The sequence below is a fragment of the Chaetomium globosum genome, genomic scaffold (assembly GCF_000143365.1).
Source record: "Chaetomium globosum CBS 148.51 scaffold_6 genomic scaffold, whole genome shotgun sequence".
In the NCBI taxonomy this organism is placed as follows: domain Eukaryota; kingdom Fungi; phylum Ascomycota; class Sordariomycetes; order Sordariales; family Chaetomiaceae; genus Chaetomium; species Chaetomium globosum.
Window position 1 is genome coordinate 1,429,309 of NT_165981.1, and position 26,058 is coordinate 1,455,366.

A 26,058-nucleotide genomic window follows, 5' to 3' on the forward strand; every position below is an offset into this window, starting at 1 on the left:
TGGTAACGGGGGGTGGAGAAGGGGGCGGACCCCCCCGTCGCAAAAACCCCGGCCCCCTGCCCCCCGCCGGATGAGCCCCAAGGCGGAACCCGGAACCCCGGGCCCTCCAACCGGCGAAAGGGTAAAGGGGGGGGGGGGGGGGGGGGTTGTATTGGGGGCGCCGTCTTACATGACAAAGAAGGAGCCAAAGGTGTAAAACGCAAACGTGCTTCTCCTTGAACAGGGCGACATCGAACCACTTGGCGTCCCTGTTCCACTTCTTACGCGGCATGCGCGAGCGCACGGCGAAGCACGACAAGGCAAGCAAAATGCCGATCAGCAGGGCCGTATAGCGGACGGCGCCGTAAAAGCCGACGCGCTGCATGACGCGGTCGAAGAAGACGGGGAAGATGACGCCGCCAAGGCTGCTGCCGGTGCTGGCAATGCCCGTGGGCGAGGCCGCGGCGGCGGACGAACCACTGGCCGACGCAGACCATGGCGGCTGTGAAGACGCCGCCCGATCCAATGCCAAAGCCAAGGCCCTGCGCCAGGAAGATCTGGTAATAGCGGTCGGCGAGGCTCGTCATGCATAGCGAGAAGACGCACATAAAGGCGCATGGATACAGCACCGGCCCAGGTCCGTACGTATCGATGAGGCGGCCGAAGAGCGGGCCTGGCGCCCACATGAGGGCCAGCTGCGCTGCAAAGATCCATGCGATGTCGGACGGCGTATAATCTCGGAGTGAAGTTTGCTGATATGTGGCTTGGAAGACGCCGATTCTGTATGTTGCTCGTGTGAGTTGAGTTGACCTTCACAGCATTCCCTCCACCCTCTTCGCATTCTCATCGAGTGAGTCGGGGGTGGGGGCCACTTACGCGTTCAGGAATCCGAAGCTGCAGAAAAGACAGACGGTGGCGCCGGCAACACAGAGCCAGCCCTGGACTCCCTCTTCTGGGGGCAACTCAAGGTCGTTGGGGGGCGTTTCGACCGGGGTTGGTTCGGGGACCTTGTCCGAGTTGGTCTCGGTTTGGTCGCTCATGGCGGCTTCGACAGACATTTCTGAGGGTAGGTTGATGGTGCTGCAAGGTGATGCTGCAAAATGGAAGCTTGTGGAGGAGCCGAAGAGACAGGACTTAAACTGGGAGTGTCGTCAAGTCGTAGTTGTAGTGATGCTTCCTCCCTTTTGTTTTTTCCCCCTTATTTCCAGGGCCGTGCAACACGGTGCAAGCTGCGTGACGATGGACCTGAAGTGAGTGAGTCGTCCTCGGGATGGGGAGCTATTGCGGCAAGGGTCGAATGGCAGACACCAACAGATCGGCGACCACTGCAGCATCTACCGGATACTTGTTGTCTCGCGGGCATCGGAATGCCACCCTACCTTTATATGGATATGACCCGCCATCCCGCCGCCATCCCGCCGCCATCCCGTTCTGCCATCTTGCCGTCTTTGGCATTCCAACATGTTGTAATGTCTGCCACAAAGAAGGATGTTTTGTCAGCCATGGCCCAAAACAGGAGAAATTGCTTGCAGCTGCACCAAAGTGGGGGCGGCAGGCACTAGCGGCGGCCGACGGAAGGAGCCCCACAAAGAGGAACAATTAAAATTCGCTAAAATGACTCGGGCTTGAAATCACGCACGACCACCTGAATAGGCATTTGTCCACAGTCTTCAAAACCAATGGGATGATCTGGAAATGGGATTTTGGCCCTGGGTGGGAGCTGGTAAATGGCAAAGTGTGTGAGTAAAGAAGTCGCGTGCTCCCTTGCATCAAAGGGGTCGTTGTACAGCTTCGTTCAGAACACTTGGATAGTGCCTAAATGAGTTGATGTCAGTCCATCTAGCATTTAGCACAGTTTTGCTTAAAACATAAGCGACAGAGCCGACAAGGCGGCCGACGGGCGGCCGCCTTCCCGACATCGTTGATCGTTCCCGCTTCGTCTCTCTCACCTCATCGTCGCCGAACCCACAAGATCTTGAGAGTTGGGGTCTACAAGATGAGAATTTGCTTTTGCCATTAAGGCATGTTTGACTGCCCTCCAGAATCCGACATCCGCCATCTGCCATTCGTTCACCGTCTCCCGTCCGAAATGGCGGCCGCCCATGCCGCCTTCGTGTGCCTCACTTGCAAAGCCCGGAAGAAGAAGTGCGACAAGGTCTTGCCCTCATGCGGCTACTGTAATAGGCAAGTTACCTAGGAATCTAATCCTGCATCGGCGGGAACTGCCGTAACCACATTGACGGGAACGGCATCGATGATCGTGCTCTAAAATAACAGCGTCCCAGTAAACGGGTACATTGTACCTACGCAGCACCCTCGGCGGAGATTGGGGCCAGAAGCCCCAGCACAAGCACAACCACCGACACAGATACAGGCACAGGTACAAGCCCCGCCGCTCGCCATGCGTCTGCCCTGCGCTGTGCGCCCTTAGCGGCTGACGTGCGTTTCACCTTGAACACGCTCCCAATCGAACCGTCGGCGGCCGCGGCAAGCCTCTATCTCGAGGCCAACCGCCTCATCCGCTCAACCGGCCAGTTCCCCGATGAGATTTACACTCGCTACCGCCTCGGAATCCACACTCACCTACCCATCATTTGCTTAGAGACCTTTGACAACAGTCTCTTCACCCTGGCAACCGCCCCGGCCCCCGACTTCTCCGTCCTACTTGTGACCATCTGCTTGATCACCTACCTCCCGGAGCCGGGCCCGCAATCCGCAGGGGCGACCGCCCGAGCCACCATTGACCGAACCACTCTTCACCTCGCCGCCCGATCCCTTTTTGCCCAGGTCCGAATATCGTCCCCGCCTTCGGTCCATCTAATCCAAGCGGGCCTGCTTCTAGCCGTCTACGAATATGCCCGGGGCCACCCCGACGACGCCTTTGCCTCTCTCGCCGAGTGTGCTCGCATGGCATATGCCGCCCACATTTGGCGCCATGTTTCCCCACCCCACCCACCGCATGCAACTCTCGAGAATTTGCCAAGGTGTTCGGCCCCTTCGTACCTGCAGTCCGAGGAAGCCGCCAACACATGGTGGGGACTCATCATCTGCGAACGGTAATATCGTCTCTTTAACGCTTCTTCGGGTAACGTTGCGGTCAGTTTCCTGCTAATTACTATGACAGCATTATTTTCTGCGACATAACAGTCCCAAAACAACCGTTGCTCACCGTCGTCCCTGGCGCCAACGCGCAACTCCCCAGCGAGCCTGAGGCATCAGCTCAGGCGGACACGCCCAAACTCAGCCCAAGGTCAAATATCACCGTCTCTTCTCTAACGTCAGAAGGAGTCGGCGGGTTTGGTCGAGCCGCCCAAGCCGCTCTTCTGCTAGACGGGGTCCTTAAAAGTTTTCAAATCCCGAACCTCGATGACCGGTTGATCCACCTAGACGGGCTAGATACCGCCCTGCAAACCTTCTTAACCGTGGTACTCCAGCAATCTCACGGCGAGCCGGGCCCCTTTTGCGGCGCAATATCACTGGCTATCAGGTCAATTCCACACCCGACAACGATGGCTCGCATGATGGCTGCTTGCTAACCACTTCAGTTCGGAAATCCAGAGCCCTATTTACGCTTCACCTCCACATCCTTGACCAACCTTCACAGCCCGTGAGCGCCAAGTTCAAATCGTTAGATAAATGGCGCGGGGGCTCACAAGCGGCCCTTGACACGATTACGAAGATGGTTGTCGACATCGCCGACTCCCACGAACATGTGCCGCCCGAGCGAATGGATTCGCTCCCGCCCAGCTTTTGCTATGCCGTCATCACGGCACTACGGCACATTCATACGAAGTCGGATCCGGACACTTGGCTGCTAGAGGCTGAGGAGCGGCTCCGGGGGTCGTTGTATCGATTCGATTGCCGCTGGGGAGTGGAAGCCAGGCAGCCCTGAGGCGACAGATCTTGGTTGGAACGATCTTTGACGATCATCCCACCGAGACAGAGGCTTGCAATAAATTAAGCCCAGTCACCATCATGGCAGCCATTTTGGATTTGTTGGCGATATGGCGCATAGATTTCAGGCAGTCAGCGTTGACTCGGTATGACCCGAGCAGCAGAACCCTGATAACTTGAAGAGCCCGGACGATGATATCACTGCGGCCAAAATCGTCTTTGCTTCTCCTGCCGTTCCCGAAGCCCACGTGGTACGTGCCTCTGGATCCCGGGAAGAGAGATTCAACACCTGAATTCACAGTTACCCACTATCCGTGGACGACTGAGGCTCGGCCATCCGCCTCGACCTCGCGCCTGAAGGACGGAAAGGGCTCATTTCGTAAATAGTTGATCATCTGGTCAGCCTTGTAATATGATGTGACTGAGGGCGCTGGGAAAGGGCCGATTTAAGTACACTCTAACACAACTTTGGGGGAGGTCAGTTGGCTGGTCATTTGTTTGGACAGGGCAGACAATGTACAGAAGCGACTCGGCGGAATTGGTGGACGAGTTTGCAGGGATCAACCATGAGCGGGCTAGTTATCGAGACCACCGCACCATTCATCCCAGTATTCTAAAGTTCTCGGGGCGCGTCACCATGTCGTAGGGTTCCGGTCGGCCAAGGACTTCACCGTTGTCTCCACCATGACGTCGAAGCGCTATGGGACGAATCTAAGTCATCGTTCCTCCAAGATCCTCATACACCAACTAGGTTTTCTACCAGTGGCGGTTAAATCGGCACCTTCCTGCTCGTCATTCAACGTCGTAGGTCATCTCCGCGCGCTTCTTGCAATGGCCGAAGTGACTTGGCTCCAGCCGACCCCTTGTCCTACAACCGGGCTGATTGCATAAAGTGCGGTTCGACCTTTCAGCTGTTTTGCATACTCCCTATTGGAATAACCATACCTCACGGTAGGTCACCAGGACCTTCCCTATACGAACAAACCCTCGCCCCCAATCACCACGGACGGTGGTCCAAGTTATTGTGGCCCCCAACCCAACAAGCGCCTGTTACCTACTCACGTACTGAAGTTGCCAGGTCCAGCCACCCAAGCGATGGAACTAGCTACTATGTGGTGATGAATTGGAACAAAAGCCCAATTTGCAACAACTGAGAATGGAACACCCTTCTTCTCTAACATTTGGGATCCTTTGCAATACAGACAGGCGGGCGTTGGCTACCATGACGCTTCCCACACTTTCGCTGAAGACGGGCAGTTTTAAGAGGCCGGGTAGAATCCCTCCAAACCGGCCATGCAAGAAATTGAATAGTGGAATTGTCCAGTCTGCCTGATGCGTTCCGTCCAACTGATATAACTCGGCCTACTCAGGTAGCCGGGTAGAGATAAGGTAGTGTTAGCGTATCTTAATTCTTGAATTTCTCACGAATCCACTTTCCTTACTCATAACTTACACGGGGGCTAAAAGCACTACTCTCCGGACATGCTTGTGTCGGTGTTAGATGCATGTACCTGTGTTATGAACCGAGTTTCCGGTTGCTTCCCCTCCTTTCTCCTTCTTTCTTTTCTTTCGTGGTACTAACTAGGTATAGCAGCCGTCTAAAATGAACACTGAAAAACAACGCAGTATGTTGTGGGTAGCAACCAGTAAGTTAGTCTTTCTTGCCGCTATCTTCCTGCGATGGATGAGGATCGAGATGAGATGGAAGGAAGACCAGTTGATCCAACGATCCCATCTGCGGAAGAAGGGCGACTCTACCTATTCAGCGACAGAAGGAGGATGAAGTTGGGGCAAGGGACCAAAAGATGTGCTTTTCATGGTTCGTTACTTGTCGGGAGCCCGATATTGGTGATCAATGTAATCAAGAGCCAAGATATAAATTACAATTTGAAGCATGTCCACTCCGCCATGTTGGGTGGCAGAAAGACAACTAAAGCCTATTCTGAAACGGAATCCCCCAGGTTTCTCTCGTCCACATACTACAGGGTAAAAGGGAAGGAACCTAACGGGAATATGAAAACGGGGCCGGTCATTAAGTAAGCTGAGGTCGTGGTAGATCGCTCTAGTTCATAACTATGATGTTTCAGTATGTTCAACCAAGCAGCACACCCGAATTATCCCTCCCATCCTCGCACCCTCGCTTACACGCAACCATACCCATATGGTGTCCGTCTAAGCGATTTCATATTGACCCTTAACCTTCAGAATGTGATAGTCGTCTTGACAATGGCATATAGACTCAGGGTAGGCCCTGCTCAGATTGTGCCTCAGAGAAAGACAACTACCAATATACTGTTGGTTGGGGCCAAAAGAGTGCGTTGTGTATGTGAATTGCGACGAGGGAATGCGCGGCGGGAGGATGGACACGTTTCAGCAAAATGGAATCCAATGGGTGTGAAAGAAGTAGAATCGACCCAGGTGACGCCCCAAGTAAAGCCAAACACCAAGTGCAAGTGCTGACGAAATCTGAGGAACGAAAAAGAAAGCTAGTTATGGTTTTGATTTTCTTCTTCTTTCTCTCTCTTCTGTTATTCTTTCTCTGTTCTTTTTTTCCTCTTCTTTTCTCTTTTCTTCTTACTCCCCTTTCGAGTTCGGCTCTCTTTTGGCCAGAAGGTGGATGGCTACTGCCCAAAAAGCGAACGGGATCTCGTCCCGCAAAACCTCGATGAGCCGACTTTGCTGAGTCAGCAATCGTACCCCGGCAATGGAGACAACTTAAGTCTGTGCCAACATCATCACCACGACCGCCGACAATGAATATGAATCTGCGCAAGATCCTTCATAGTGCGCTGCTGCGCCTTTTGACTACAGAGTGAATCGTTATCCGATTGGGCTAGACGCCAGGTGGCCATGTGTGTTCGGGTCAGCTTTAGCATTTTACCTGCATCATCTAACAAACTACCCCCCGAAATGGAGCCCAGAATGGAACGCTCGGTCGGTCCACGGCATCACGGAGGGCTGGGACCGGAGCCGATATGTCAGTGGGGGAGTGGTCACGGAACACGGTGGCGGGACTTGTCCACACTTCCGCTGACTAAAATAGCCCACCTCGGTGTAACCGCGAGCGTCTGGATCAACCACGATGACGACGGTAATAACCACCTCACTCAGCTCAACCGAGACGCCAAGACCGAAGGTTTTGAGAGCAGCACATAATTGCCTGGCGTTTGACATCACCATGGAGGAGATAAACTCAATACGGCAAGTTTTACGCTTCGCGGTACTAATAACTGAGAAGGAACGCGGACAGATGTTTTTGTCCATCCTCAAGGCGTTTGGGCGCTCGAATCGGAGCCTGCGGTTGGGCGGCGTGTTTTGCATCTGTGGCGTGGTTCAAGTTTGGAGCACACCAATCATGGCAACAATTTTACAAAAATGCAGGAAGGCGGTGAAACTGGCAGAAACACCAAGGACAGAAATTGACCCCTCCCCCACTTCTCAATGCAACATTTTAATTGAGACAACGGCGCCGACCGACGTCCAGCGCGCACTGAGCCTGGGAACTTGGGCCTAAATTCAGTCACATGTACCTCCGTACTCGGCCACGAACAGAGAGTTGAGGAGGGTGCCAAGTGGTAGATCAACCCGAAGCCTTCCGTCAGGCATCTTCCCTTCAAGTTCCCTCCTTCCCGGTCCCTTAAAGGTGCTTGCTTTGTCTCCCGCCGTCCCTGCCGCCCGTTTTCCACTTTGGTCCTCGCCTTCCCGCCGGACTGACCTCCCCCGTAAACTGCTGGAGCTCTCTGAGTCACCTAAACCTCGTCCGCTTCCCTGCTTTGCCAATTATCTTATTCTTAAACACCAACTCGACTTAACTCTCAATTCCTACAGCTGCGTCCCAATTCCTATTCAGGCCCGCTCCCAATTCTACCTAGATACTTCCCTAGCCCCCTGACGAGCTCTCCTTAACTGCTTGAGCTCCAAACTGCCCCGCCAACCTCTCCTAAGGCCCCGCGAGCGCGAATTCACCTGGCGTTTCTGCCTTCCGCTGGGACCAATCCTTCATTCGTCCGATATCCTCAAGAAAACTCTTCACGATGCCCGGAACCGAAATGGCGCCCCTCCAGGCCGATGACATGCGAGGTACTGCATCCCCTTCATCCTGATCCTCCTCCTAACCTGCTCATGGTCGTCGAGATCGCAATTCGACCTCCCTGAGCGTTGCGTTTGCCATTGGGTTTCTTGTTTTGACCCCTAATTTAACTTTTGATCATGCTCGCCGCTGACCCTTTTGGCACGAAAGTGTTGGGCCAGGATCCCCTCATCCCGCCTGCCCTACTCATCTCCGAAGTTCCTATGCCCGATGCGGCCCTCGAGACGGTTGTCAAGGGCAGACGGGACGCTGTGGGTGTGATCATGGGTCGGAATGACCGTTTGTTGGTCATTGTTGGGCCCTGCTCCATCCACGACCCCGCCACTGCTATCGAATATGCCACACGCTTGAAGGCACTCTCGGAGAAGCTTTCGGACGACCTCGTCGTTGTCATGCGCGCCTACCTCGAGAAGCCCCGCACCACAGTCGGCTGGAAGGGCCTCATCAACGACCCCGATATCGATGAGACCTTCAAGATCAACAAGGGCCTCCGCGTGTCGAGGCAGCTCTTCTGCGACCTTACCTCGACCGGCATGCCGATTGCGACCGAGATGCTCGACACGATCTCCCCCCAGTTCCTCGCCGACTTCATCTCAGTTGGTGCCATTGGCGCGCGGACCACCGAGAGCCAGCTGCACCGTGAGCTGGCCTCCGGCCTCTCCTTCCCCGTAGGATTCAAGAACGGGACCGATGGTAGCCTCGGCGTTGCTATTGACGCTATTGGCGCGGCGGCCGCCAAGCATCACTTCATGGGTGTCACGAAGCAGGGTCTGGCGGCCATCACCCGGACAAAGGGCAATGAGCACGGTTTCGTCATCCTGAGAGGCGGCTCCAAGGGCACCAACTACGACAAGGCCAGCATCCAGGCCGCAAAGGATATCCTGACCAAGAAGGGCCAGAAGATGGCGATCATGGTCGATTGCTCCCACGGTAGGTTGTTCCAGTATCCAATGGGACGCATTTGCTAACCCGAGCAGGCAACTCGAACAAGGACCACAGGAACCAGCCCAAGGTTGCCAAGACGGTCGCCGACCAGCTCCGCGAGGGTGAGCGGGCCATTATCGGCGTCATGATCGAGTCCAACATCAACGAAGGCAACCAGAAGGTACCGGCCGAAGGCCCTTCTGCGCTGAAGAAGGGCGTGAGCATCACGGACGCTTGCATCAACTGGGAGTCGACCGTCGAGGTTCTCGAGGACCTCGCGGCTGCTGTTAGGGAACGCCGGAGGTTGGTCGCGGGTGCCGTCAATGGCTCGCCGAAGACCACACCCCTCGAGGAGGACTAAACCATCGCTTTTGTCTGGTTATAATGACGAAAGTGGTGAGGGGTATCATGACTTCCTATTTTTTTCTAGACCGCCTGCCGACGTTGGTGTTGGTCTTTTGGGCTGAAGAGGGTGAAAAGTGTGATCAAGATGAGCATGGTCGTGTGTCCCGTGGGCGGAAAAGGGGTAGAGAACGCAGCCGGGCTGGACAAAAAAGTAACCTCGTTTACACTGTTTATGGTAGCCTTATGCGTATTGGGGATATGACCTTCGTATAGAGAAAAATAATACGGCACCTAATGGGGCTTCCAACATCACAGATTGGTCAAGATACCACCAGTTGGTCATCACAACGGCGCATTACGGAATATCTCGGACGGAATCCAATTCCTCTTTAGGCGCCCCTTCAAACTAAGCACAACGACCCCGACAACATCATCGTTCGTTCATCCCGGGCCCCGTGTCACGCCTTCATCATGCCCATCCTCTAACGGGTCATACACCTCTCTGTCCGCCCTCCCTCCCGACACAGGCCTAAAACCCCGTCCGCCATCCCCTCCTCCACCATGACCACCCCTGCCCATCAACCCCCCCAAACCCCCCAAACCTACCCCCTCCCATCCCCATCCCTATCCCACCACCACCGCCCCCACCCCCCTGCTGCTGCTGCAACCGCCGCTGCCGCCGGTCCCGCGCGGAATCGATCACCCGCCGCAGCGCCGCCCACCCGAGCAGGCCCGCCGTGCCCAGGATGAAGCCCCACACGATGAACCGGTCCTTGGGACTGTCCCGCTGGAAACAGCTCGTCTTGATGTCCTTCTCCTCGGCGTCTTTGCAGATGGGAAGGGTTGTATTTCAGGCAGAAGGCTCGGTTGCATTTGCTTGCAGGAGGTGGAGGATTCGCGGGGGTGGAGGGCGTGCTAGGGCCGCGCGCGGCGAGAGAAAGGCCGGCGTTGTTGGGGGGGATGGGTGCTCGGGGCGGTGTTCGTTGTTGCGTTGGCGGGGGCTGTTGAAGTGGCGAAGGAGGGGTTGCTGCTGCCGCTGCCGCTTTCGATGATGGAGGAGGCGGGAGGGTTTGCTTGGGGGGTGGTGGTGGTGGGGGTGGTTGGTTGTCGTGTTGCGGGCCGAGCGGGATGATGGTGCTGTTTTGGAAGCAGGTGCATTTGCAGAAGGAGGGGACCGCTGGGTTTGGGTTGGGTCTCGCGTCAGTGGTGATGTTCGTTCATTGCATTGGGCTCAGCTCCGGGAGGGAGGGTTTGTTTGGTGGAGTGGTGAATGCAGTGCGGATGAGGATCTGCGACGGGGGTAGGGATGGTGCAGAACTCACATGCGCTGGCCAGCGTAGCCAGGACGGCTAGGAGGAGGACAATGGCGAGCGGTATTCGCGCCATGGTGGCTTGGTTTGGCTGACCTCGTCGGCTGTGCTAGGAGTAGACGAGAGGTGCTGTCGCCATGCAGGGCGGGCTTGCGACGGGCGATGCAATGCAGCTGGAAGCCGAAGCTGGTCCGTTCCAGGTTGGCGTTGATTCGCCGGACCCACAAGCCTTGTCCTCAGCATGGTGCCACATAACCGCGCCACAATGACATCGCCACACTGGCTTGTGCTTCGATTCTCCACCGCACCATCCGGCTGTGGCTTCGAGCTCTGTCAATTGCAGTTGTGGTGCACAGGCCACCCCTTCGCCTATAAAACAATGGTCGACCGCACCCCATCTTCCTCCTCTTCTCTTCTTTCTTTCCTCGCCCTTCGGGGCATTTGGTCAATTTGAAACGATACAGAGAAGATTAGCATGGCCCCTGCACTAAGGATGACACGCTACTCAAAGAGACGCTACCAATTTTTTCACTGTGATCGCGGCTGCAGTCGCGACATGGAGAAGGTTTTGGTTGTTTGGTTTCTGGTCTGCCATGACGTTGCCGGTTCACCACTCCGTCACAACCAACTCCGACTCAGGACGACTCGCCACTTGTTCTCACTTGTTCTGGAGCTTGCCGTTCCACATCCCTCTTGCCTTCTCGATTTGTCAAGCAAGATCCATCATTATTATCATTATTTTAGTTATTCCTCAGTTGTAGCGAAACGAGGCCACATTTACAAACTTATCACAGGAAAGATGTGCGACATGACCTCCAGCCAGGGTCATGTGCAAGTCTTGCTAGCATCCTTTTGCCATTACAGACTCTACACCGACGTCCCAACCAAATCACACCTGGGCCTTTTTTTTTTTACCGCCCTCGTCACAGACCGTTATTTATGCATTAAGATTTTGTAGCGGGATGTCGTCGTCGGCAAGTCTACGCTTCTTGCTGACATCCACCCATCCCATGCCGAGCGATGTGATCAGGCCCAAGCCGCTGACACCAGTGGCCACGTAGAAGACGCGACTGATCGAAACGGAGAACGCTGCCAACACGCCAGGCAGGTCTTGCTCTTGGACAATGCTGCGGAAGCCGGTCGCCCCGGCAGCGACGATAGCAGTAGCATCGACCGAGGGCGCCTGTTTGGGGAGCTCGGACAGCAGGCTCCCATGAAAGATGGCGTCGGATATGGCGAGTGTGATGGCAGTACCGAGACTCTGTATGAAGATGACGACTGAGTTCCCCATGGCGAGGTCGGCTGGGGACAGAGCGGCTTGAGCTGCGAGGATCGCCTGCCCTCCATTATTAGCATCAGCTGCTGCTGGAAAATTGAGTGCACTGAGGTTTGCTTACCATTGGCATGCCAACACCGCGGCCGACGCCGTTCAGAATTTGATACCCAATCCATTTACCGACAGGCGTGGTTGGGGAGAAGGTCGAGTAGAGGCCGTTAGAAACGGAACCGATGACGGCAGCAAGCATCGCATATGGAATCACATATCCTGTCTGTTGGACTACCATGCGTGTCAGCACGACGCTGTGGTCAATCGGAATAGTGAAGAGCGCTCACCTAAGAACCCGGTCAGGGAAACCACGACCAGCTGACTGAGGATGCTGGGCAGCACGTAAACGCCGCTTTTCATGGGGTCGGCGCCCTGAATCGCCTGGAAGTAGAGAGGCAAAAAGAATGAGGCGCAGAAAATGGTGGTCAACAAAAAACAATGGGTGAGCGCGCCTGACCAGACCGCCCTTACCCCAATAATGGAGAAGGGGATCAAGGCTTCATCTCCCCGATACCAGTCCCAGGCAATCCAGAGGAGTCCTGTTGCACCCGCTCCACAAAAGAGCCCTATTATGGTCGGGGACTCCCATGCGAGCTTGCTCCCGCCCCAAGACAAGGCAAGTAGGAGTTGGATACAAGCGGGGGCGATCAATGCAAAACCGAGCAGGTCAAGTTCGCGGTGGAGCCTTCGCAGTGAAGACCGCGGGCTTGGTTTGCTGTATTGATCGGGGATCGGGAGGAAAAGCAGCCCGAGGGCGAGAAGACCGCCGATAGGGAGGTTAATGTAGAAGCACCAGCGCCACGTCACGTAGGAAGTGAACGCGCCGCCCAGAAGCGGCCCGATGGCGATGCCGAGTTGCGCGACACCCATGAGCATCGCAGTCAGCGGAGCACGCTTCTCCAAAGGCACTGCAGAAGCCGTGATAGTCAACCCGCCACTTATAAGGCCGGCGCTGCCAACACCAGCGACCGCACGCCCGGCGATTAGCATCCTAGAAGACATGGCCGCTCCACAGCATAGTGATCCCACTTCGAAGATGACTAGCGAGGCCAGAAATGAGGACTTATTGCTGAATTTATCGTAAACCCTACCCCAGAGCGGTTGGAGGGTTGCGTTAGCCAATTGGTAGATGGTTACATACCAACCGACATCCTGCAGCGATCGGAATTCGTCCGTGATACGCGGGACCTGAGTCGCACGGGTCAGAGTCAGTTTCAAGGAACGGCAAGGGTGGCACCAACTGCGGTCGCGATGATTGAGGTATCGAGCATCATCAAAAACATGGCCAGGACGAGCAGGATGGAAAGAGCGACGAGCTTCATACCGGTCACCCATTGCTCCCCGTTCTTAGCAGCGGCAGAGGTTCCTGCCTCCGAACCATGGCTGGCGCGATGGTGTGAGAGCTCGGTCACTGACGGCCTTGGCGAGGATTCCTTTTCCTCATTTCGCCGCGGGTAGGCGTCAACATCGGTGGGCTGCCGTGTCGCCGACCGCGCAGTCGGATCCATGATCTAGGACGTGTGGCTGCGCAGTGTACACATGCAGTAGCGGGGTCGCTATTTGTCAGCTTCGAAAATCGAGAGATACGGGGGGATATGTAGGTGAGTTCTGTACGGTATTCGAGAAATCGGGGGGTCGGGTTTGGGGGTTGAGTATTTGGGGAGTTAGGGTTTACTTTTGATCAAGTAGGCTGGATCGCAACTTCCCATACCACGGCATTCTGGTGTGAGCACTGTACTGTACTGTGCCGGCGCTCTTTTCTTTCATCCCTTCTCATACGGGCAATGCCTTGGGGATTTCTTTGCTCTTCAATCCGTCAACACCAACAGCACACAAAAAGGCAGCGAAGATCATCTCTAAAGAATTCTGGGTGGCACGGTGTCTGCTTTTGTTCGGGACGAATGGCATATAACTGCCTCAAATAAAAGCTGCCTTTACCACTGTCCATACCATCCCCACTCACTCTTGAACTTGGGCTTGCTGTATGTCGGAGACTTCATCACCGATTGCCAGCCTGTGGAGATTTCACGATAGACGAGCGGCCAGCAACCTCGGGTTGACGGTAAGGACATACGTAATAAAATTCTAATGATTCTATGGGTAATTTGTTAGTGGGAGTGAAACTGGCTCGGTTCATTCACCGACGCCTCAACGAGGAAGCACTCGCAGTCGTTTGCTTGGTGGTGGTGGTGGTGGTGGTGGTGTTGAGCGTTGGCCGTTGATCCGGCAAGTTAAGGTTTCTTGGCATGCACGGCATGATCCGCAAATGACCCTAACCCTTCTGCCGACTTGGCAAAGAGGGACCGAGGCATCCGAGAGGGCGCGAAAATGGATCCATGGATCTTGCCGCGTGGACTGGGCTCGAGGTTTCCGACATTGCAGGCCTGTCCAATCCAATCTTGAACTCATTGATGCAAGAATCTTTCGGAACCACACTCGCTCTAGACAAGGGAAACTGGAACACCAGCCGCCGTTTTTCTTTACTGCCTGCGCCGTCGATCGAGTGCAGCCAGTTGCATTGCCATTATCATCGGTTGTACCACTGGGATACAGACCCGGCATGAAGGCTGTCTCATCTCGCATTTTCGGACTTCGAACTGTCTTGTCCCGTCCTCTCGCTCTGCGTCACGGCGTTCAACCCTAACCCTCCGACGCCACTCGCTAGGGTACCGCGATGGAATCCGAAACCACAGGAGCAACAAATGGCATGCCGGCGCCTTACGGGAGGGCCTGTACGAACTGTGCCCGCGCTAAGTGCAGGTGTATTTACCGGTCTGGCGGAACAGACTGTGAAAGGTAGGGATGATATCGCCTGCTCCTGGGTCCAACGGCGCCCGAAACCAAGCGTGTTCCTCCATTCAATATCTAACAGAGAGCAGATGCCATCGACTAAGGAAAGAATGTGTGCCCTCCGTTACCATCCGGAAGCGCAATGGCAAGAGGGCTCATGTTTCCCGCGCTGCCCAGTTGGAGGCAAAGCTTGAAGATCTCGTTACCCTGCTCCGGCACCAGGCCACCCCGACAGACAAAGGGCCGCCCGGCGACGGTGCCGGTAATGCCGCCACGGGAACTCCTACTCTGAGCTCTCGCTCAACGATGAGCGAATCTGAGGAAAGTACCCCCCACTCGGCTGCTCACGTTGTCCTGCCGGTCCAACAAATCGATCGTGGCCCTGGGAAAGACCTCCAATCCCTTGCGCCCCGCCCTCCCCTCGGAAGGGCTTTCCAACCCCCAGCTCGAGACCTGTTGGCAGCGGCAAAAGAACTGCCCTCCATGCCCTCTTGCATATACCAGCCGACCCCCTTTGAAGCCGTCGAGGATCTCAACACATTCCGCAAGTACATGCTCATCTTCCTACCCCTGGTACACTTGCCTGCCACCATGACGTCCGAGATGCTCAAGGAGTCGTATCCGTTTTTATGGTTCAGCATCATGACTGTGACCTGCAAGAACGTGGATCGCCGCCTTGCCATGAATGAAGCCGCAAGAAAGTTCCTGGCCCAGAAGATGGTCGTCGACCACGAGAAAAGCCTTGACTTGCTTCTTGGCCTGCTTGTCATCATGGGCTGGTGAGTCCCTCCTGGATTGCAGGCCCGGTTCATATTGGCAGTGCTGACTTGTTTTGTCTTGTAGGGCGCATTACTACCTCAACAAGGACAAACCAATACTCTCCGTTATGGCGTCTCTCGCCAAGTCTCTAGTCTTTGACCTGTCCCTCAACAAGGTCCCGAGCGAGTCATACGTTTCCTCTTGCTTGAAGACCCCGTTACACCCGCCCGTAAAGGAGAAGACACTCGAAGAACGGCGAGCCGTTCTAGCATGCTTTCTTGTTACCTCACAGTAAGTTTCCGACGATCACCCATTGCAAAAAGACCGACTGACATCCACAGAATATCTCATTCCATCAAGCGAATCGACGCGCTAGCATGGACGCCTCATATGGACGATTGTCTCCAAACGCTCTCGCAGCAAAGAGAGTGGGAAGGAGACGACTTACTGGTGGCCCAAGTCAAGGTCCAACTAATAGCCGACCAAGTGACTCGCGCCGCGTCTCAGTCTGCGGATGGCATTCCTCCAGGCTACGTTCGCTCTGCCCTCCGGACTCAGCTGCAAACCATGAGAGCTCAGCTTCCACTCCATCTACAGCACAACGACACTATCCTCAGCCACATATACTACACTGAACTCGCCATCCACGAACCTGCCATCTCTGAACCAAAATCGACTTTTAACCCCATTATGTCCAGCATGAACCGTTATGAGGCGATGGAAGCATGTCTCGATGCTGTCCGAGGCTGGTTCGATAGGCACTTTTCTATCCCTAGCTATGTCTACATTGGCATGACGTTTGCCTACTGGTGGAACCTAGCCCACTGCCTCCTCACACTCAACAGGCTCTCGATCCTTGACGAGACGGCTTGGAACCGCCGCGCCGTGAGAGACCGAATCGACCTGCTCGCCACTCTCGATCAAGTCAAGGCCGGATTTGACGAGATCGCAGCGCAGCGGCGGCTCGATACTGGCCCAACAGTTGATGACGATCCCTTTTCCAAGTTCTCCAAGATGGTCCGATCAATGAAGGCAAATTGGGCCCCTGAACTAGCCGCAACTGAGGGGAACCCGGGCTCGACCGCACCCACAGCGGCGGAAGCGTTTATCGACAACAGCACCGAGGGGTTGAGTGTGCCGTTCTTTCAGCCCGAAGACGGTGAGACATGGATGGCTGGCCTCTCTGGGCTTTTCGACATGAACTGGGACGCATAAGGCACCGTTCAATACCCGGGCCAGAAAGGACACTGGCACCGGCTGGAAACACAGTAAGCGGGATTATCATTGGTGGGGTATCTCGACGCCTTCTAACACACGGGCACAATAAGCCCGCCGCCTCATACACTTATGCGCCTCACTCTCATGGCATCTCAGCGTGGCTGCGCCGTGCGGGCGGCTCTCCCTCGACGATAACCATCATCGACGGTACTGGTGGCGGCGGCGACCCAACCAGCTCTGCCACATGCGACACGCTCGAGAAGCTCATAGCGCGTGCTTTATTGCCCCCGGGTATCAGAAACGCCGGCGGACCAGGACTGCCTGGGTCGGGGTAATAAGACGAGACCCGCGACGGCGGGTGCTGTCCTGAGGTCAAAATACTGCTCTCGGGCCGGTAAGGTGTCATGGGCGACACGGGCAAAATCGGGCCCGGCGACGGATACACGGTGAACGCGCTGACGGGCCGCGCCTCACCCAGGTCACCCCCCAACCATAATGCGGCCGCTGCTGCTGCTGCGGCGAGAAATATCCCCCCGGCGCTCCAAACGCCTGGCCACCGGGCATCGTACCCGCTGCGGTATCCTAAACGCCGCCTCATTCCCATCACTGCCACCACTCCTCTCCTCCCCCAAATCTGGTTCCTGCACCCCCCTCACCGGTATACCCCACCCCCCTCCCCCATAAACATACCGTAACCCATCCCCATCCCCATAATCATCCGGACCCCCCCCTTTAGGAGGCGGCGGCGGTGGCGGCGGCGGAAGCATCTTCGCTCCCCCCTTCTCCCCCTTCCTCCATACCACGGCCCCGACTCCCCCCACCCATACTTCGCGGGTAGTCGCCCGTGACGACCGCGCCGCGGATCCCGCCTTGCCGTCGTCGCCATAAGAGGAAGGCGATGGCCGCGATGATGGCCACTCCTGCAACGGCGGCGGCAGTGATTCCGGCTGCGGTGCCGGCGGAGAGGCTGTTGCTTGTTGGGCTGGTTTGGGGTGAGGTTTGGTTGGTGGTGGTGGTGGTGGTGGTTGTTGTTGTTGTGGTGGTGGAGTCGCGGGTTGGTCGGCGGTTGGTTGTGTCTTCTTCGTCGTCGTTGTCGTCGTCGCGGTCGTTGCTGTCTCTTGTGGGTGCTGGTTGGCGGCTGTTCTGGGTTACTGTGCGGGTGATTATCCGTCGGACGGTTTCCATGTGTTCGCGGCCGGCAAGGGTTGCGGCATCGCTGTGGCGCGGCGCGAGATCCGGCTGCGATTTGGACGGGACATGTTAGCGGGGGACGAGAGGAGCGTTGGGGGATGGTGAACGCACAGCTGGCGCCGTTGAGGTGGTGAACTGCCCGGACGCAACTCCAACGCCCGCGGCGGCCACGGTTAGCAGAGGGAATAGGGCCTGCGCTGGGTCTCATTGATACAGGAGCCCTCGCGTCAAGCTTAGGGGGACGGGTTACTGCTGCTCTTTCACGACCGCGTCAGCCTTCGCGGCTGCATTGTTTGTCACTGGTGGCAGAGGGTGGGATCAAGATATCGGTGCTCGTGTATGCAATCTCAACAAGGTCGGAGACAAGACCGGGGAAAGTGTGGACGATGGGGGCAGCAGTTGGTCAACACCTATAAGAGTGGCTGTGTGGAATCCTCCATGGTGAGGAAAACAGAACTGGCCCGCGGGGCAGGGCTGGTCACGGCCTTCAAGCAAGTGAATTGGGTTACCGGCCACGGCTGGCCGACCACCAGCAAAATCGAAATCTTCTACTTCTCTTCTACGGAATAAAAGTCAACAGGGGCGTGATGGCGGGGTTTTGAACTTGTGTGATGGCTGTGATCCCGTTCCGTGGCACCTCCCTGCTTTTCAATCCCGCTGCCGCGCTGCGGGAAGTGAATGGGATCTGGTTTTGCTCGCTGCACGTGTTGAAACGCCTTCTCCTGGCCAGACCTGGGTTTGTGTGTCTCAGGGTATGGTCGGTCGGCCACCGGGCGGTTGGCCGGATAAGTGGGGCGTTCGGAAGACCGGGTACGGCCCGCCCGTGTGGGGCAACCAGTCCGGGCTGACTCGGCAGGAAATTACACATCTTGTGATCTTCTTTTCCACTTCCCAATCAGAATGTCTTCTTTTTCTCCTTGTACCAAGAGCCGTCAGATTATGGTGTTACTGCCGCGCGTGTCACGAAGTACGAAGGCCACCTCCCCTCTCTGGAAACGGACACAAGTACGTAGTAAGCAAGGTTCAATTGTGTCCTCCTCGTGGTTTTGGGGGCTGACGCCGTTCTGCCCTTGGCGGTTTGCTTCCAGAACACGACCGGGGTACTTCCTGGGAATACGTCAAATCACCGGGCGGAATGTGCCGCCCCACCGGGTATTTATTGCTTTCTTTCCTCTCCTTGAACGGACGGAAGGACTTTAGTTATTCGTAGCTGGGTGATGAGGGACTTCCTAGTTTGTTGGGAAATTTGTCAAAAGGGAAAAGGGCAACGGCGCGCCGGTGTCAAAAATAAGATGTGAAGCAGGTGCAGGCGAGACAGCAACCGGCTTTCTGGGAGTCTGGGGCCCGTGGCAAGCAAGCATTGGGAACGTGGGACCCGCGAGTGAGAGCTCTCGGCGCGTCGACTCGGGCCCACTCTCATCCCTGAGCTTCCTATGCCAAGCACTTGCCGATCTGCAATTTGCCCCAAGCTTTCTGCAAGCTTGCAATTGTGCATTGGGGGGGCCCTTGGGGGATGCATCAGGGTCCGCGCCAACTTCTTTCCTTCTTTCCTTGTCATGTTCGGGGTACTTTCCTCTCCCGTCTTCAGTTTCTGACGTTTTTGTCCACTCCGTCTTGCATGTTGCCTGTGCGTATCAATAACGGGTTATTTTATTATATACTTGAGCCTCAATGCACCAGGAGCTCACTGCAACCATTCGGCGCAAACACTTGGCTGAATAACCTCCCGAAGTTGCAGCACCATGGACGAGACTCGCCAGAGTAGGCCGAGCGGCCTCCCTCGTCCGTCCAAAATCCCCGTGCAAACATCGAAGCTCCCGATCCCACGCACGAACTCGATCCGAACCTCCCCATCGCGGGAAGGTCTGGCAACCACCGCCGGGGCAGGAAGCTTGCGCAACCCCAAACTCCGGACCGCCGTCTCGCGCGACCAGCTTGCCCCGTCGCCTACCACTCCCACAAGAGCTAAAAGCCGTTCCCCAACCAGCACTGCTCCTCTGCGTGCCGTCTCATCACCTCACAGCCGGGCGGGTCTTAGTCAACCCTCGGCAGGCAATACACACACGGGAAGATTAGCACCGAGCTCGTCAGCGCAATCTTTAAGGCCAACAAGAGGAGGCACCCAGGCAATTGGTCCGGGAGCTAGGTCGAGCTCGGCGACTACGGGCTTGCTCCGCCGTCAGTCGTCGCAGCAATGGATCTCCGCAACAGCCATGCCAGAAGAGGAGCCGAGTTCAGGGGAATCCGGGACCACGGTGGCTGATGGGAAAGACACTGTGCCGGAGTCTCCCTCCAAATCGGGGCCCTCGCTTGCAGAACGGACTATGGAGACACTCTTTCGTTTGCCATCCTCGCCGTCTGTAAAAGGAAGAGACGCGCCGTCGTTTTACGACCCCGCCAGCGGAAGGCCGCCCTCCCGCCCCGGTAGTAGGACATCTCGGCCGGGATCCAGCCACCAGTCGGACACATCAAGCGGGCGGCCTAGGGCCGGTAGCAGGCCCGGTTCCAGCTCTGGCTTAGAAGAGTCTATTTCCAGTTTCCGCTCGCAGATTGCCACGTACGAGAACCCGCTCTCCCCCATCGAAGGCACGCCTTTGCGGAATCGGCGTAGTATCCAGTCCTTTCAGTCGCCATCGGTTAAGGCCACCCCGTCAAAGCAAGGGCGAACATCCATGTATGGGATGCCGCCTCCCAGCGCTATTGCCGCCCCGCGAACGAGGACACCCAGTCCGGGAAAGCGTGAACCCGAAGTCTCGATTCCCAAGTCCACCTCGAAGACTCTGGCCCCGCGGCCGCCAACCAAGCGGCCTTCGGTCAACGGTTTGTTCAAGAAGCCGTCACAGTCCAAGCTTGGCGGGGAAGCGCCCAGAAAAGCGTCCCTGGTCTCACGTGGCTCGTCCGTAACGTCTTGGGATGGCACGATCCCATCCAGTGCTTCTGTTGCGTCTGGCAGCACGGGGATCACCGCGGACTCGGCTGAACCCGGCCAAACGCAGAAGAAATCGTCGGCAGCTCTGCGTGAGCAGATTGCCAAGGCGAAAGCAGCCAAGAAAGCCGCGTTCCAACAGGCTGCTTCTAATGCTGCGGCCGTCTCTGAGGATTCTACTTTGGTGCCCACAGACTCTAGCTTTGACTTTGGCCTATCCAGCGATCCATTCAACCAGAACCGCGATGACAAGTCGCAAGCCAAGGTGCTTCAGACCCGGCTTGGTACTGCCAGGACAAGCGGCCGACTCAATATCGCTGCGATGGGCCTGAAAGACATACCGGCAGAGGTCCTTGACATGTACAACCTCGAGTCCATCGGCCAGTCCGGTAGCGCATGGGCTGAGAGCGTGGATCTCACCCGCTTTGTCGCGGCCGACAACGAGTTGGAGATGCTCAGTGACTCTGTGTTCCCAGACGTTGACCCACAGGAACTGGCCGAGGACGAAGACAGCCAAGGGAACATTTTTGCTGGTCTGGAGACGCTCGACCTGCATGGTAACATTTTGGTTAACCTACCGATGGGTCTGAGGCGCCTCGCTTTCCTCACGTCCCTCAATCTGGTTCGTAGCAGACCCATGACGTTCTCGGAAGACATGTTGCTAACCTTTTCTAGTCGTTGAACCGGCTGTCGAACAGCTCTCTCGAGGTGATCTGCCATATTACATCACTGAAGGATCTTAAACTTGGGGGCAACCTCTTGTACGGCCCGCTTGACCCCTGTTTATCCAACCTGGAGAGCCTCGAGATTCTGGACCTCCACGGCAACAATCTCTCATCGTTGCCCGAAACCTTCAGCCAGCTCTCGCGTCTTCGGATCTTGAACCTCAGCGAAAACGGATTTGAAGAGCTGCCCTTTGCACTGCTGGCTGGCCTACCGTTAAGGGAGCTAATTGCTCGCAAGAACCAGCTCCATGGCACGCTGATCCAGGACACTGTCGACGCTCTGCCGACGCTTCAGACATTGGATGTGGCATCCAACCAGCTGGCCCATATTTGCTCCTTCGGCAAGACCGTGGCCATGCCCGCTCTGCACCAGTTCTGTGTTTCCATGAACCGATTGCAGTCATTGCCTGATATCAGCAGCTGGACCAGTCTCCTGACCATCGCAGCCGACGAGAACAACATTAATGCCATTCCGGAGGGGTTCACTAGCCTCCCGCAGCTGAAGTCAGTCGATTTCTCTAGCAACGATATCCGCATTGTTCCCTCCGAGATTGGGAAGATGGAGAACCTGGTCAACCTCCGGCTGAGCGGTAACCCGCTGCGCGAGAAGAAGTTCAGCACCATTAGCACAGATGAGATGAAGACCATTCTCGCCCAACGGCTAGAGCCATCCGCAGAGGAGGACGAGCAACAAGCCCAGCCGGCGCCTGGTGGGGCTAACGATGAATACTTTACCGCGGACGATACGACGACTAGCATAGCTGCTGGCGATGACGACAGCCGCTCCGAACTGGACAACTTTGCTACGCCACCAACGTCTACGCCAGCCTCACCAGCTCGGGCGCGCTCTCAAACGGCTTCATGGCCCGTCAAGTCCGGCGGTGTCCTCGATCGCTCCAACACGCAATCGTCCTCCCTCCACCCGGTCATCTGCTCCAAGCTCGCCACAGCCCACAAGATCCACGAGATCCAGCTCCACCACAACCTCTTCGCCTCGTTCCCCGAATCCCTCACGTTCTTTGCCACTACGCTCACCGCACTCTCGCTCGCCCACAACCAACTGATTGGCGAATCATATCTCGGCGGTGCCAGCGGCAACGACAGCCTTGAGCTACCATCCCTCAAGGAACTCAATCTCGGCCACAACCACATCACCGGCCTTTCCCCGCTCACCACCCACCTCCGCGCGCCACAGCTGCAAAAGCTCGACATCTCCTTCAACCGCCTCACTGCCCTTCCCCCGGCCACCACTTTGCGGGATATGTTCCCCAACCTGACCGTCCTGCTCGTGTCGAACAATCACCTGACGGATCTCGACCCGGAGACGATCAGGGGCATGAAGGTGGTGGATGCGGCCAACAACGATATCGCGCATCTGAATCCGCGCATCGGGCTGCTTGGTGGGCACCAGGGCGCCGGCTTGGAGAGGCTGGATGTGAGCGGGAACCGGTTCCGCGTGCCGCGGTGGAATGTGCTGGAGAGGGGGACCGAGGCCACCCTGAGGTGGCTGAGGGGACGGGTGCCGGTGGCGGAGATGGGGGCTTGGAAGGGGGAGGAGGGAGAGGATGGGGAGGACGTGGATTAATCTATGGGATGGAGTTTGGTTGTGTGTCTGTTTTTCGTTTTGAGTTGAGCGTACTACTGCTTTTTGTCTCTTCGTTTTAGTTTCTTGCAGAGAATCCGACGTGGTCCTGCCTGCTTCAGCCTTCTAGCGTTTTGTTTCTTGTATTAATCTTACTGATACCAACCAGTCTTTTGTAATAGGTCATGGTTGGATATGACCCCGAGTTCAGGGGCTCGCATGCCACTATGCGTTTATGTTGTGGAAGCATTCAAGATGCGGTTGCTTGTATTATTAGCTTAGGATAGAGGGATTGGTTTGAGCACAGGGTTGGACAAGACGGCTCGAGACGGGCCAGGGGCATCCCAGATGGAAAGAATAATCGAAGACAATTCCGTTGTTGCCTTTTGGGGTAGTTGTATAGCAAGTGCCGCCGTCCTTTCTCGCTTGGCACGGGACTTTAGGAGAAGGCAAGAACTTTGCAGAGTCCAAAACAGGTAGTTCTCTCCGAGCAGCGTTCCACGGCAATGCCACAACCCCGGCCTCCGCAGCTCGAGACTCGGACCGGTGTTTGTTTGTGCTGCAGATGTCAAGCTTGGGTTCACCGCTGATGCAATCATTATCTTGAGCAGCTGGTGTTTCGGGAGGAATGTTTGGGGCGAGGGAGAAATTGGAATTATTGTTGATATTGAAACAGACCGGTTCGATAAAAGCCGTTGGATTAGGATTAAAATACAAAACACGGGTATGTTGTATGCAATAAGGAATGCTCAAAGCAATATCGAATACAGGCTCAGGAGAATGTTCATCATAATCATCGCTATTAGAGAGGGTTGGCTCACCGACGCAGACCTGACGTCCTGACCTCCCTCTTGTCTTCTCATTCTGTCGGGTACTCTGCACATTGTCCGACCCACCCGTTAAGGATAAGACGGTGTGGGATATGCTGGAATCCTAGCGAGCTGAGATGCTTAGCAATGGACGGTGTTTACAAATGTTGCCATCACTTTCGAAGGAAAGCTTCTACTGTGTAGTTTGAGACGACACTGCGAGACTGCCCCCTGCGCCCATGAGTTTGCGCCGCAATCCGCACACCCTAACCCTCATCACCATTCCCACCCCTGAACTCTCAACCAGAACGCGCCGCGCTTGGTGACTTCAGGAGCTCTTGGCAGAATTTCGAGAGTTACCTGTCCTCGACAACCACCACCCCAGCACCTCGTCGATAACCGCAGTCATTCATTACGTACGTCCTGCCCGCTCTACGATTGCGCCTCAACCGCATTGACAGAACGCGACCGAATCTCGAATTACCAATTCCTCAATCAACTAACCGGCCGACGCAGACAACAGCGATCGCATCCCGCAGCCTCTCCCTTTTTGTGACACAAGGCGACAGACAACACCATGGCGCGCGCACAGCAGACCATCTCCCTCGCGCTCCTCGTGAGCTCCGTACGCGCCCAACCCTCACCCGCCCTGAAGCCACCCTTACTCTCCCGACCAAGCTAACCTTTCGCGCGCGCGCGACAACCCACAACAGTTCTACCTCTCCCTCTACCTCGGCCTCCTGCCCCTCCCGCCCGCCGTCCAAGAAGCCATCGTCCCCGTTGTACGTCCCTGTCACCCATTCCCCCATTTCTCTCTTATTTCTTCTTCCCTCACTGGGGGGAGGGAGGTGATTATGTACGAAGAAGCTAACGCTGGGACAGCTGCCCTTCTGGGCCCTGGTCTCGTTCGGCGCCTGGCTGCTCTTCCGCCTCGGCTGGGGCATGCTCACCTTCCGCGACACCCCCGATGCATATGCCGAGCTGATGGACGAGATCAAGATGGCCAAGGCGGATTTGAGGACGAAGGGTGTGGATGTTGACTGAGCCAGGGGTTGTTGGTTGGGGAGGGATTGATGGATTGGGTTGGTTAGGGGAGTCCTGGTCCTGGGAGGGAAAAGATGGGCGGGTTGGGTGTGGCGGGAGGTTGCTGCTGTTGTTGCTGCTGTTGCGTCTGTACAAAAGATAAGATACTCCATAATAATGCCATCTACGTTAGTGGCTGGACATGGGATGGGATTTTCACTGCGATTGATGGCCGACTAGCTTTGGTACAACCTCACCGAGCTAGGAGATCCGATGAGAGGGGTGGGTATCCGCTGGAGTTGGCATTCACCTATTCTCGGGTGTTATTTCAGATTGAAGTACCTAAGCCGGTGCCGTCCGTACGCTCATTACGGTGCTGAACACCCTGATCAGTACAAAATGGGGAATCATATATAACAACGCATTCCAATAACCGCATCGCCAAGCCTATGTTTACATGCCTCAGGACCTTTGTTCACCCGCGAGTAAACAGACCACTGTCCTGACAGCCGCGAGAGGCTCCTCGCCCGCCTGGATAAGCTGGTCAAACAGCTTCGGCAGACCAGACAACCGCCCCCTCTCGTCATGATTATGCCCTGCTAAGGGTTAGCGCTCACAATGCACAGCAAAGGAAAAGATCAAAAGGGCGAAACTCACACTTCCCCGGCACGCCCACTAACACCCCAATCTCACTGCGCGCCTCCCCCGTCCAATCAAACCCAATCCGCCACTGCACCCTCAGCATCGACACCTCGCGCTTCCTCCCACCCCCACCCAGAACCGGGATCTCCAAATCCGTCGCCGTCCGCCCCATGAACGGCAACATGATCCGCCACACCCCAACACTCTCCCCACCCCATCCACACTCCCATCATCATGATCATCACGACTTCCATCTCCCTCTCCCTCCTCTTCCTCCTCGAACTCCTTCCCTACTCCCTGGGCGAGAGCCTCCGAGACTGCCTTGCCATTCGTCTCCATATAAACCGCCTGGCATCTCAAAAATATATACACAATAGAAACCTCAACACGTGGGCAAATTGGCTTCGTTTGACCAATGCAGCGCCCCTGGGTCGCCGAGGAGTCTTCATCGAAATATCAGGCATGGAAGATTCCCGCTTCCCGTCAGAGGAGTGAAGAAATCAGCCGAACGCGGGGAATCCTCG

General features: G+C 56.1%; 9 protein-coding genes across 9 annotated transcripts; 5 read left to right on the plus strand and 4 right to left on the minus strand.

Moving 5' to 3' along the window:
• Nucleotides 1–260: 260 nt before the first annotated feature.
• Nucleotides 261–1,037, minus strand: CHGG_08800 (uncharacterized protein; the record flags this gene model as incomplete). The annotated part of the gene is made up of 2 exons (XM_001226726.1): nt 261–759; nt 856–1,037. 2 exons carry the CDS (start codon nt 1,035–1,037, stop codon nt 261–263), a joined length of 681 nt encoding a protein of 226 aa, XP_001226727.1.
• A 1,031-nt stretch (nt 1,038–2,068) lies between these two features.
• On the plus strand, nt 2,069–3,039 carry CHGG_08801 (uncharacterized protein; the record flags this gene model as incomplete). The annotated part of the gene is made up of 2 exons (XM_001226727.1): nt 2,069–2,124; nt 2,265–3,039. The coding sequence occupies 2 exons, from the start codon at nt 2,069–2,071 to the stop codon at nt 3,037–3,039; spliced, it is 831 nt and encodes a 276-aa protein (XP_001226728.1).
• A 4,883-nt stretch (nt 3,040–7,922) lies between these two features.
• Nucleotides 7,923–9,248, plus strand: CHGG_08802 (uncharacterized protein; the record flags this gene model as incomplete). Its single annotated transcript, XM_001226728.1, has 3 exons — nt 7,923–7,953; nt 8,114–8,893; nt 8,941–9,248. The coding sequence occupies 3 exons, from the start codon at nt 7,923–7,925 to the stop codon at nt 9,246–9,248; spliced, it is 1,119 nt and encodes a 372-aa protein (XP_001226729.1).
• Nucleotides 9,249–9,834: 586 nt separating this feature from the next.
• Nucleotides 9,835–10,618, minus strand: CHGG_08803 (uncharacterized protein; the record flags this gene model as incomplete). The annotated part of the gene is made up of 2 exons (XM_001226729.1): nt 9,835–10,409; nt 10,555–10,618. The coding sequence occupies 2 exons, from the start codon at nt 10,616–10,618 to the stop codon at nt 9,835–9,837; spliced, it is 639 nt and encodes a 212-aa protein (XP_001226730.1).
• Nucleotides 10,619–11,479: 861 nt separating this feature from the next.
• Nucleotides 11,480–13,377, minus strand: CHGG_08804 (uncharacterized protein; the record flags this gene model as incomplete). The annotated part of the gene is made up of 4 exons (XM_001226730.1): nt 11,480–11,878; nt 11,940–12,092; nt 12,341–13,057; nt 13,111–13,377. 4 exons carry the CDS (start codon nt 13,375–13,377, stop codon nt 11,480–11,482), a joined length of 1,536 nt encoding a protein of 511 aa, XP_001226731.1.
• Nucleotides 13,378–14,571: 1,194 nt separating this feature from the next.
• CHGG_08805 (uncharacterized protein) lies at nt 14,572–16,633 on the plus strand (the record flags this gene model as incomplete). Its single annotated transcript, XM_001226731.1, has 4 exons — nt 14,572–14,665; nt 14,769–15,438; nt 15,503–15,709; nt 15,760–16,633. The coding sequence occupies 4 exons, from the start codon at nt 14,572–14,574 to the stop codon at nt 16,631–16,633; spliced, it is 1,845 nt and encodes a 614-aa protein (XP_001226732.1).
• A 735-nt stretch (nt 16,634–17,368) lies between these two features.
• On the minus strand, nt 17,369–18,695 carry CHGG_08806 (uncharacterized protein; the record flags this gene model as incomplete). The annotated part of the gene is made up of 2 exons (XM_001226732.1): nt 17,369–17,875; nt 18,465–18,695. 2 exons carry the CDS (start codon nt 18,693–18,695, stop codon nt 17,369–17,371), a joined length of 738 nt encoding a protein of 245 aa, XP_001226733.1.
• Nucleotides 18,696–19,569: 874 nt separating this feature from the next.
• Nucleotides 19,570–23,063, plus strand: CHGG_08807 (uncharacterized protein; the record flags this gene model as incomplete). The annotated part of the gene is made up of 2 exons (XM_001226733.1): nt 19,570–21,375; nt 21,429–23,063. The coding sequence occupies 2 exons, from the start codon at nt 19,570–19,572 to the stop codon at nt 23,061–23,063; spliced, it is 3,441 nt and encodes a 1,146-aa protein (XP_001226734.1).
• A 1,383-nt stretch (nt 23,064–24,446) lies between these two features.
• On the plus strand, nt 24,447–24,913 carry CHGG_08808 (uncharacterized protein; the record flags this gene model as incomplete). The annotated part of the gene is made up of 3 exons (XM_001226734.1): nt 24,447–24,494; nt 24,583–24,651; nt 24,752–24,913. 3 exons carry the CDS (start codon nt 24,447–24,449, stop codon nt 24,911–24,913), a joined length of 279 nt encoding a protein of 92 aa, XP_001226735.1.
• Nucleotides 24,914–26,058: the final 1,145 nt, after the last annotated feature.